At 42.0% G+C, this 12439-nt stretch overlaps 1 protein-coding gene across 4 annotated transcripts in view; it reads right to left on the bottom strand.

Annotated features, from left to right (window-relative positions):
• Positions 1-12439, bottom strand: part of dnaaf9 (dynein axonemal assembly factor 9) — a 227511-nt gene that overhangs the window by 30111 nt on the left and 184961 nt on the right. For all 4 annotated transcript variants that reach the window (XM_043696504.1, XM_043696418.1, XM_043696328.1 and 1 more), the window contains one exon: positions 5496-5621. In XM_043696504.1, coding sequence (XP_043552439.1) covers positions 5496-5621 — 126 coding nt within the window. The remainder of the gene's footprint in view (positions 1-5495; positions 5622-12439) is intronic.

The raw sequence follows: 12439 nt of genomic DNA, 5'->3' as shown, positions 1-12439 counted from the left end.
ATTATAAAAGAGGAATGGTGATAGTACAGGAGAAAATAGAGGAAATTTACCAGAATGGTACCTGAGCTGGAGAGTTTCAGTTATGAAGAGAGATTGGACAGATTGAGGTAGTCTTCCTTCGGCCAGAAGAGATTGCAGAGGAAGTGACTGGGGTGTATAAAATTATGAGGGGCACGGAAAAGGAGATAGAATTAAATTTTTCCTCTTGATGAAGGGAACAATGACCGGGATGGGTAGGGGCATAGCTTTAAGGTAAGAAGCAGAAGATTTAGAGGGGATGAGAGGAAAAGCTATTCACCCAGAGGGTGCTGAAAATCTGGAACTCATTGCCTCTAAGCTTGGTAAAGGCAGAAACCCTCATAACATTTAAGTAGAATGTAATGTGCACTTGTGATGCCAAAGCACACAAGATTATGGGCCAAGGGCTAGAAACTGAGATTAGACTGTATACAAGCCTGTCAAAAACAACAATAGGCCGAAGGGCCTTTTACGTGCTGTAGATCTTCATGACTCTTTGACACAGAGAAATCAATCACCAGAGAAGCAGTATTGAGTAAGCCGTTAGAGTAATGAGTTAACAAGTGCCCACATTCTGATGAACTAAATACTAGGGTCTTAAAAAAAAAAGTGGCTAATAAAATAGTTGATGCACGAGTTTTAACTTTGCAAAACTCCATTGATTCAGGGATGATCCCATTGATTGGAAAATAGTAGATGTAACTCTAATCAAAAGGGGAAGACAGAAAGCAGGAAACACAAGACCAGCCAGATTACAATCTGTCACAGGGAAAATTTTAGATTAACAATGATCTATTAGTAGAATAGTTGGTAAATTCAAGGTAATCATGTAAAGGCAACATTGTTTTGTGAAAATGTAAGCTTACAGAATTCGGACAGGCCTGGATAGTGTGGACATGGAGAAGACATTTCCACTCGTAGGAGAGACTAGGACACGAGGGCACAGCCTCAAAGTGAAGGGAGGACCCTTTAGAACTGAGCCGAGGAGGAATTTCTTCAGCCAGCCGGTGGTGAATCTAAAAAACTCATTGCCACAGAAGACTGTGGAAGCCAAGTCATCGAAGACCAAGGTGAATAGGTATGTGATTAGTAAGGTTATGGGGAGAAGGTAGGAAAATGGAGTTGAGAAACAGATCAGTCATGATCGAATAGCAGATCAGACCTGAGGGGCCAAATGGCCCAATTCTGCTTCTAAATCTTATGGACTTCTGAAATCACTGGAGTTCTTTAATGAAGTAACATATGGTTTGGATAAAATGAAGTTGGCAATGTGCTGCACATCCAGGAAGTATTTGATAAGGTGCTACACAAAAGGTTTTTGTATTTTTTACAACTTATACAAAACAACTTAGGTGAAGAGATCGAAGGTTCAGCTGCCAAAGATGACACAAAGATAGAGATGTACATGGTAACAACCTTCGATCCAACTCTTCCATGCTGATCAGATATCCTAAATTAATCTAGTCCCATTTGTTAGCACTTGGCCCATATCCCTCTAAACCCTTGCTATTTCTATACCCATCCAGATGCCTTTTAAATGTTGTAATTATACCAGCCTCCACCACTTCCTCTGGTAGCTCATTCCATACATGCACCACCCTCTGCACAAAAACATTGCCCCTTAAATCCCTTTTAAATCTCCCCTCCCCTCACCCTAACCCAGCAGTCTGGATTCCTCCACCACAGGGAAAAGATGCCTGAATTTTCATGCTCCCTGAAATGGTTCAGTACAAAATCTGATACAGACAGTAAAAGTGAGATCCTGCTTTTAGGACATTTGAACAATAAAATTAAAAAAAAAACACTATTCTTCCAAGTTGAACTATAGTGTATAGCATGTATGCAAGAATATAACTATTTATAAAATTAGTTCTGAAAAGCTGCAGTGCTTAAACTATGACAGCATTGGCAACCTGAAATTCCAGTCACATACAGCCATGTTTTACCACATAGTTTTGCATCATTGTTTAAACAAAAGGCATCATCATGCTCTGAGCCAGTTCAAGTTTTTTTTATAAATTCATGGGATGAGAATGTCACTGGTTGGGCCAACATTTATTGCCCAGAGGGCAGTTAAGAGTCAATCACATTGCTGTGGGTCTGGAGTCAGACATATGGCTAAGGATGTTTCCTTCCGCAAAGGACATTAGTGAACCAAATGGGTTATTCCCTGATAATCGACAATGGATTTGTGGCCATCTTAATTTCAGATTTTTATTGAATTCAAACACCAATGTCTGCCATAGCAGGATTTCAACCAGAGTCCTCAGAACATTACCTGGGTCTCTGGATTAACAGTCGAGTGATAATACAATTAGGCCATCACCTTCCCATGGTGTTCTCAGTACTACAAGTTAATCATAGTTACAAAAATGTCATGGGTTCAAATTTTATAGTTACGGATTCTACTGCAGCTGATCAAAATTATGTTGAATGCGTTATTAACATAGAGTTCGAGAGCTTTTTAGCTCAAACTGGTCCATGCTGACTAAAGTGTCTGTCCACGCTAATCCCATTTCCCTGCATTTGGCCCATATCCTTTCCATATTCGAATACTTTCCTATTCATGTATTTGCCCAAATGCCTTCTAAATGTTGTTAATGTACCTGGCTCAACCATTTCCTCTGCCAGCTCATTTCATATGCATACCATCCTGTGTAAAAAAAGTTGCCCTCAGGTTTCCCTTTATTCTTTCCCCTCTAACCATAACCTGATGCCCTCAAGTCCTCGATTCCCCATCCGTGGGAAAAAACTGAGTCTATTCACCCCATTCATTCATATGATCAAAAAAAAAGTCCTAGCTTGTCCAACCTCTCTATGTATCTCAGACCCTTGAGTCCTGGCAACATCCTTGTAAATTTCTTCTGCACTCTTTCCAGTTTAATAGGATCTTTCCTATAGCAAGGTGACCAAAACTGAACACAATACTCCAAGTGCTTGTTTGTTAAATCTCAGAAGTCAATAGCTAAGAGTTGCCTTAATTATTAATTTAAATTAATTTGTGTTTTGAAGAGGAGTTTACTGGCAGTCAGAATAAAAAAGGTCAAAAATTTTAAGTTAATTTAATGAACAAATCAAGTAAATGTATTGAATTTATAAACAGTATATGCAAATAGTACATTCACAAGTCTCTCAGTTAGGATGCATTAAGTATTTGACATAGAAATACTGAATTTTCGTTGTAACTCATTAGCTTTATCACAGATAAAGGTTTTAAAAGGGCTTTTCAGGTAGGAATGGTTGCTGACCTCTGAATTACAGTTCAAACATAATCTTGTAGGAAAGCTTTTGTACTCTAATCCTACATATTTCTACAGCTTAAAATGCCAATGTCTGTTTATAACTTACACAATTGTTACAGTGCAGAAAGGGGCCACTTAGTGTGCCTGTACTGGTTCCACTGCTCCAAATTACCTAGTGGCAGTTTTCATGTATTTTCCCCATATCCATGCAGACCACTAATACCCAGATAATCATCCTATGCTCTTTTAAATCTGCCTCCACCAAATTTCCAAGCAATTCATGCTATATCCTATCTATTCACTGTGTAAAGTTTTTCCCGGTATCATCCTTGCTTCTTTTGCACGACTACATTTTGTTCTACATCACCCAAGGACATAATTTTTGGTAAAGAAAGAAACAAATGTGGGTGCTGGAAATCAGAAACAAAATAAGAAATTGCTGGAAAAACTCAGGTGGTCTGATAGCACCTGTGCACAGAAAGCCGAGTTAATGTTTCGGGTCCAGTGAGCCTTCTTCAGAACTGCTGAGTTTCTCCAGCAATTTTGTTTGTGACATAATTTTTGATTCTGTAGAACTCTATACCGCATTCTTTCAATTGAATTCCAGTCTCTGGGATAAGTTGCTCACTTGTGCCAGTCTTGGTGAGCTTCAAAAGAGAGCTGGACCAGTTTTTGGTTGGGAAAACAAAAGGAATCTCATTACCCATAAGCAAGTTATCAGTCAACATAAGCAACATAAACAAAGACAGTCTTCTGGATAAGTTGAGAACACATTTTTTGTTGATTTATTTGCCTTTTTGTCTTTATGTTGTTTCCTTGGTAATTTTGGCCACTCGCAGATGGTATTTTCCTCAGGATCAGGAATGTCTAATCATGGTGCTGTAGGCAACATAAAGATGGGGCATGATAAACCATCAACATTTGCCAATGATAGCAACTCAGGGATCAGTGTTGGAATATTTGTGTTTACAGGTCAAAACGACATGGATGACATTCAGATGAGATGGAGTAAGGGCAAAGTAAAGAAACAGTACAGCAGGTGAAAACAGAATGCTGTTGCAGACATGTTGTCAGGAACTCATTTCGATTTCAAATTCAACCCCCAGGAAGGGACCAGAGTGCATTTCTTTCACACAACTATTGAGGAAAAGACAGAATTAGTGACTGGAGAACTAGGTTCCTGTCAAATACTAAAAACAATATTTTCACTCATCCCTATATTTACAGTTATGGAGTCAGAGACATACAGCAATAAAACAGACCCTTCGGTTCAACTTGTTCATGCTGAGCAGATACCTGAAATTAATCTAATCCCATTTGCCAGCATTTGGCACATATTATTCTAAACCTTTCCTATCATATACCCATCCAGATGAATTTTAAATGTTGTAATTGTACCAGCCTCCACCACCTCCTCTGGCAGCTCATTCCATATATGCACCACCCATTGTGTGAAAAAGTTGCCCCTTAGGTCCCTTGTAAATTTTTCCCCTCTCACCTTAAACCTATGAGCTCTGGACGCCTTTAAACTGGGAAAAGACCTTGACTATTCAATCTATTCATGCCACTCATTATTTTATAAACTTCTATCTAATGTGAAGAAATTTCTCATTCAATATCAAACAGACAATTGGACAATTTAAAGGCTATGAAAGGTTTGAGAGATGGACTTGTGAAGTAAACTTGAGTGTTATTTGCATCAATGGTGGAAACAGATTGTGCACTTTCAGATCATGTTGAAAAGGCACGTATAGGAAAAACAGGATAGATAAAGGACACATCAAAAGTAAATGTACGGGGTCAGGAAAAAATGTACTGATGATGAGTCTCTGGTGACATCTGAACAAGTACAAATGGAATGACAAAAGTAAATTTAGCGCAGATGTAGAGAACCATAAGTCCAAACAAAAATGCTGAAAGTACTCAGTAGTTATGGCATTAGCTGTCAAAAAAAAAAACTTTAAGCATCAGCTCAATAACAGATCTCTCAGCACACCATTTGCTTTAGACAGATTAACCTCCCATCTGAAAATTATCAGTAAAAATCTATTCGCCATCATGCTACAACTCAAGTAGAGTTAACATTTAAGTATAAAAGATTCGCATATGAAAATGTTTTTAGATCAATCTGTAATACATTTCAAGTGGACGGTTAACTATTTGCTAAAGGTGAGCAACAGGAAAAATGTCACAAGTTAAGAGATTTACAGTATTACACTAGCATTTTAATGGCACCTGTGTTCCATGGTTGAGCACTGTGGGTTAATACAGGTAGCAATGGTACCAATGACGAATGCAGACTGAACTTCAGAGTCGGGATGCATCTGGATAGCCTGCACAACATCAATAATGTCTGTGTACCTACAAAAATAAAAGGTGCACGTATGAATTGAAAGTTAGGTACAAGACCAGCAATAATTTCTAACTGTAGTGTGAGAAGTTGAAGGGTCTGAGAAAAGGTCAGAGCAGTCTCATATTTACCACCAGGAGTTGCTTAGTAGAGACTTTTATTTAGAAAAATTGTAAAATTTAACTGAGGCAAGGACCTTGTGGAGCAGTTGTAATATTCCTATTGGGCGAAAGTGAGGATTGCAGTTGCTGGAGATTAAGAATCAAGAATAGAGTGGTGCTGGAAATGCACAGCAGGTCAGGCAGCATTCAAGGAGCAGGAAAATTGATGTTTCGGGCAGGAGCCCTTCATCAGAAATGAGGCTGGAAGCCTGAGGGGTGGAGAGATAAATGGGAGGGGATGGGGCTGGGGAGAAGGTAGCTATGACTGCAGTAGGTGGATGGAGGAAGGGGCAAAGATGATAGGTCGGAGAGAAGGGTGGGCCGCCCGACCCTCCTGTCACTTTTACCCCTTCCTCCATCCACTTACTGCACTCCCAGCTACCTTCTCCCCAGCCCCACCTCCTCCCATCTATCTGTCCACCCCTCAGGCTTCCAGCCTCCTCCCTGATGAAAGGCTCCTGCCTGACACGTTGATTTTCCTGCTCCTCGGATGCTGCCTGACCTGCTGTGCATTTCCAGCACCACTCTAATCTGTAAGATTTCTATTCCTGAGCCAGAAGGTTTAGGTTCAAGTCCTGGCCGTGTCACAACATTTCTGAACAAGTTGATTAAAAGTAATTACTATTTAATTGAAGTATTTTTCTCAAAAAAACATTTAATCACACTCACAAATAAACTAGAGGTATTCCAAACCTTTAAAAGCCTTTGGCATTTTCAAACATTTGAATAACAAATCAAATCAAATCAAGGGTTAAGCTTGATGGAAGAGTTCAAATTTATACATAAAGAAAACAAAAAAAAGTAATACTGGAATAGAGCATACAGCACAGAAATGCACCCTTGGGCCCAACTCATCGATACCAATCAGATATCCTCAACTGAACTAGTTTGACAGAAATCCCTCTAACCTTCCCTCTTCATTGTTTTTTAAATGTAACTGTAGTTGTATTCACCTCCAATACTTCCTCTGGGAGCTCACTCCACATGTGCAACACCCTCTGTGAAAAGGTTGCCCCTCAGGTCCCTTTTAAAGTCTTTCCCTTCTCATCTTAAATTTACATCCTCTAGTTTTGGACTTCCCACATTGGGGGAAAGACCTTCGCTATTCACCTAATCTATGTCCCTCGATTTTATAGACCTCTGCAAGGTTATTACGCAGCTTCCTTATACTCCAGGGAAAATATTCCCAGCCTATCCAACCTCATCTTATAACTCAAACCTGACAACCAGAACTGTATGCAGTACTTCAAACGTGGCCTTACCAATGTCTCGTACAGTCATAACATGAATTCCAACTCCTAAAGTCCCCTGACCAATGAAGTCAAGCATGCCATGGGATGGTGGTTAGATAGTCTCTGATTGGTGATGGTCATAGCCTGACATTTGTGGGGTGTGAATATTACTTGCCATTTGTCAGCCTATGTCTGGATATTGTCCAAGCTTTATTGCATTTGAACATGGATTGCTTCAGATCCAAGGAGTTGCAAATGGTGCTGAACATTGTGCAATCAGCAAACATCCCCACTTCTGACTTTATGATGGAGGGAAAGTCATTGATGAAGCAGCTGTAGATGGTTGGGCCGAGGACACTACCCTGAGGGAACCCTGCAGAGATGTCCTGGAGCCGAGACGACTGACATCCAATATCACAACCATCTTACTGTGTGTCAGGTAGTCCAACTGCTCTTCTCTTAAGCCTTTCTCTAATAGGGCCATCTACATATTGATTGAGAAAGTTGTGTCAAATACACAAACTCCTCCCCATCAAGCCCTATTGGCAGTCCTAGTCTATGCTTGAAAACTTAAAATTCCCAAATATTATAACGCCATTATTCTTAAAGCTACCTGTGATTTCCTGACATATTTGGTACTCCATTTCCTGCTGACTACTTTTTTTTGTGGTGGGGTGGTGGTGCTGCAATTGACTCCCAAAGTAATAATCCGCTTCTTATTTTTCCATTTCCCTGGACAATCCCTCAGGAATAGCCTCTATGTACTGCTGTCAAGTTTTCTCTCATCAAAAACACTACTCCCCTTCTCTCATGCCTCACCTTCTACCCTTCGCATAGCTATACCCTGAACATTGAGCTGTCACTCTTGTCCCTCCCTCAAGGAACAGAAGAATTGACGTTTCTGCATAAGCCCTTCATCAGGAGCCCATTCATAAGCCCATACCTGATAAAGGGCTTATGCCCGAAACGTTGATTCTCCTGCTCCTTGGATGTTGCCTGACCTGTGGTAACTTTTCCAGCACCACACTCTCGATTCTGATCTCCAGCATCTGCAGTCCTCATTTTCTCCTTGTCCCTCCCTCGGCTATGTTTCTGTAGTAGCTATGATATTGCACTCCCACGTTCCAATGCATGACCAGAGGTCATCTGCCTTTCCTGTCAGGCCTCTTGCATTGAAATAAATAGTTTAATTCATCTGTCTTCCCTCTGCCATGCTCTTGCCTGCTTTGTCTACTGAACTTGTTCTCTTTAACTTCTGTACCAGACTCAATCTTCTCTGTTGTCTCACTGTTGATGTCATTTGTACCAGTGTATGCAGCCACCTCTGGCAGCTCATATTTCCTATTGAGAATTCTCTGCAATCACTGACATTATTTATCCTTGGAACCAGGTAAGCAATACACCATCCCGATTTCTTGCTCCTAGAAATGCACGTCTGTACCCCTGATTAGATTGCCTCCTATCACAACTGCTCACTTAGACTTTGCCATAGCCTGCATTACAGCAGAGCCAGTCGTGCTGCCAAAGATCTGGGTGCTGCTGGTATTTTCCAGAAAGACCATCCCCCTCAACAGTATCCAAGACAGTATACTTGTTTGGGAGGGGCATAGCCACAGGAGACTTCTCCACGATCTACCTCTCCTGGCAGTCAATCATCTACTTGTCTGTACCTGCAGTGTAACCATCTCCCTGAAGCTACTACCTAGGACACTCTTTGCTCCTTAGTACAGCCAGGCCCACTTTCTGCAGACAGTCACTAGGCTTTGCTTCCAGATCTCTCAAATTTGACAAGAAGAACATACCTCTCCATTAAGTGCCATCTCTGTCCCTTTAACAACAAGCAGACTAATGGGCAAAAGAAGTTTTGCCCTTACCTTGTTACTGCTTGCTCTCTTCAAGAAAGCCTGGCATTCATGTAGCCTCACTCTTAAATATAACCAGCAGCACCTTGACAACAAAGCAGCCCCTTGCAAAAACAGCCAGAACAAGAGACAACAATGCCTCCCTCCACACCCCTAGTCCGCTCAACTCCACCTCAGTACAACAGGATCTTGACTAGATGGGCCAATGGGCCAAGGTTTGCTCACCCTTGCTGGTCGCACTCTGCCAGGAGTACTTCAGGTCTATCTTTTATCACATAATGCCTGCAAGAATCAAATCTAATCAGATTACTGACAGCATATTAAGTCTGTGGGCTAGGTTTCTTTCTGGCCTGTCAGCTCGCCACCAACTTTCCTTCTGGGGACTTATTGGGGAGTTGAGGGAAGGCGTCCACTCCTACAGAATGCCAAACTCATGTTATATTTATCTCTTTTGCCATTTATGTTGCATCAATATCTTGTCAATTTCTCAGTCCTTCCACCAAATCACCCATGAGAACAGTTCCCCCAGATCTACTTTTTCCAAGATGAGCCAATTTTGAATACTCCTATAAATCTCCTTTCAATAAATCTGTATATCTAGCTTAGGTTTCTCCTCTCTGAAGTCTTCAAATCTTTTCTGCACCCTCTCCAACACTTCCACAAAATTCCTTGTGTGTACATTCAGATATTTCAGTTGAGGCCCAGTGTTTTCACAGTTTATCATAATTGGCGTGGGTTTCCTCCGGGTGCTCCTGTTTCCTCCCACAATCCAAAGATGTGCAGATTAGGTGAATTGGCCATGCTAAATTGCCTATAGTGTTCAGGGATGTGGAGGTTAGGTGTATTAGTCAGGGGAAAATGGAGAGTAATAAGGTAGGAGAGTGGATCAGTGTGAACTTGTTGGGCCAGGTGGCCTGCTGATGTCATAACTGAGCTTTGTTTTAATGGACCGGCGCCCCTGTTTTTCTCTTTATTTTAATTTTTTAAAATTAATTTTTCTGGTGGGGGTTGGCCGGTCCTTGTCTCTGGTCAGAACCGGTCTGTGGTATTCTGCTCACTTAAGACTGAAGAGTTGTGGTAATTCAAGTGTCAGTGATAAGGTGAGCCTGGATGTCCTTTGGGCAAATGTTTGAAATCATTCAATGCGGAGGAATTTCATGAGGTCTGTTATTCAAGCCCGGCCACTTGCCTCTAACACCTATCACAAAGTCAAAGTACTTAGGCTCAGAGCGTCCCGTCAATTCCATTATCTCGGTGTTAAGGTGGTTGTATTTCTGTCTTTTCTCCTGTCATGCCATTTCCAGAGCTTTGCTGTCATCTTTGTACCATGGCAACATCAACTGCCATGAGCTATTGACCTTTCTTAAATATGAGATCGCGTTTCCATAGTGAGCCATTTTTCACAAGCAATCTTGGCCCAATGTATGATGTCCAGCCGTACTTACAGACCTGCTTTTGCAACTGGTCTATAATCTTATTACGGCGCTTTATTCGAGCATTTTTAACGAACAGGCAGCAATCTGAGATGTGTGAAATGGTTTTTATTGCCATCTCACACCTTCGGCAACTTTTGATCCTGTTTGGCCTTCCCCTTGATAGGGTGGCTCTTATTGGATATAGATTACTCCGCAGGAACAAGCTGTTTATGAGCTGTGAGGATTTTAGTTCAATTGCTGGTTTCAACCCAGAGTTTGACATCCTGTCATCTCTGTAATACTGAATGCCTTGCCCTGTGACATTCAAGCCTTCGCCACTTTTCGAACTCCCGCTCTCTCCATCCTGCATACCTGTTGGGGTGGTTTCTGTCGCCTGGCACCCACCTCCTGAAGTGGTCTGGATGTGAGCCATTGGGTCCATTTCCCCTTCGCTGCCGCTTTGGCTGCCAGGCAAGAAATCTTTGATTTCTTTGAGGACTGTGAATTCTCGCAGTCCTGCAACGGTGCCTCTGTTGCATTGTCCTCTATATTGAAAGGAGGCCAGTATGATCACATCCTTGGACATCTCTAGTGCCTGGTGTTTGTGGACAATCACAGATGGAATCTGCACTTCTGGCTTTGGCACGGCCAGACTGCCGTTGTTGCTGGCATACAGGATTCCATCATTGGTATGAGGTGGAAGGAGGAGGAATTATTTCGTGGCGTTGCGTATGATCTGGTCCAGCTTTATGAGTGTGCTTTGAGATGCTTCGGGCAGGATCAGATGAAAATACAATCTGGGAATGACATGAGTTTTTAGGATCTCTAGGCCTTGTCTCAGTTGGAGACAAGTTGCCTGTATTCCTCTCACCCAGGTCTTAAGCTTCTCCTTCCATTCTCCTTCAGACACACCTATCCAAGTTTCCATACAGGCACCCAGGTATTTCTCAGTATAACCTGGGGGTATATAGGGTATAGATTTGTTACGCAGCTTCCAGTTAACAAAGTGATTATGCAGGAAGGTCTTCCTCTTGAATGTAAAGTGGAAGACCTTTGACTTTGCGATGTTAATATTGAGGCTCGTACGGTCACAATATGACTGGAGCAGCTTCAGGTTCCTCCCCATATTGATGTGAGAGTCACTCAGAAGGGTGATGTCATCCAAGAAAGCCAAAGTAGAGCAGTTGACTATTCTGCCACCCAGGGGTATGGCAATCCCTGAGTTGACCTTCTTCAGAGAGTTTGGATCGCATTTCCAAAGCCCCTCCCCCAAGTCCCTCCTCCCTACCTTTTATCTTAGCCTGCTGGACACACTTTCCTCATTCCTGAAGAAGGGCTTATGCCCGAAACGTCGATTCTCCTGTTACTTGGATGCTGCCTGACCTGCTGCGCTTTTCCAGCAACACATTTTCAGCTACGTGGTATTTTAACAACGTGGTAAGGAAAAGCAAGGGAACGATAGACTAGTGACAGTGATGTCAGTGCTGAGCAAGTTGTTGTTTGGAATCCTGAGGGACAGGATTTGCTTGTACTTGGAAAGGCAAAGACTGTGTCAGGATAGTCAAGATGCCTTTGTGCATGGGAAATAGTGTCTCACTAACTTAACTGTGCATTTGAAGAAGTAATGAAGAGGATCGATGAGGACAGAGTAGTGGACGGAATCTATATGGACTTCAGGAAGGTGTCCGACAAGCAGCTTCATGGGAGGACAGTAGTGAGCCACATGGATCAGTACTGGGTCCACTGCTTTTTGTCATTTATATAAATGATATGGTTATTATGTTTGCAGATGACACCAAAATTGAAGATGTAGTGACAGCGACGAACGTCACCTCAGAGTATAACGGGATCTTGATCAGGTGGGCGACTGGGCCAGGGAGTAGCAGGTAGATGGAATTTATTTGAGATGCTGCATTTTGGAAAGGCAAATCAGGGCAGAACTTATACACTTAATGGTAAGGTCCAGGGAAGTGTTGCTGAATAAAGAGTCCTTGGAGTGCAGGTTCATAATTCCTTGAAAGTGGAGTCACAGATAACAGGATAGTGAAGCCGGTTTTTGGTATGCTAGCCTTTATTTGTCAATGCACTAGGAGTTGGGACTTATAGGCCACTTTTGGAATACTGCGAGCCATTCTTGTCTCCCTGCTATAGGGAGAATA

Source organism: Chiloscyllium plagiosum, chromosome 1, assembly GCF_004010195.1.
Source record: "Chiloscyllium plagiosum isolate BGI_BamShark_2017 chromosome 1, ASM401019v2, whole genome shotgun sequence".
In the NCBI taxonomy this organism is placed as follows: domain Eukaryota; kingdom Metazoa; phylum Chordata; class Chondrichthyes; order Orectolobiformes; family Hemiscylliidae; genus Chiloscyllium; species Chiloscyllium plagiosum.
Note: the sequence above shows the minus strand (reverse complement) of the source record. Positions and strands in the feature narration are given on the sequence as shown.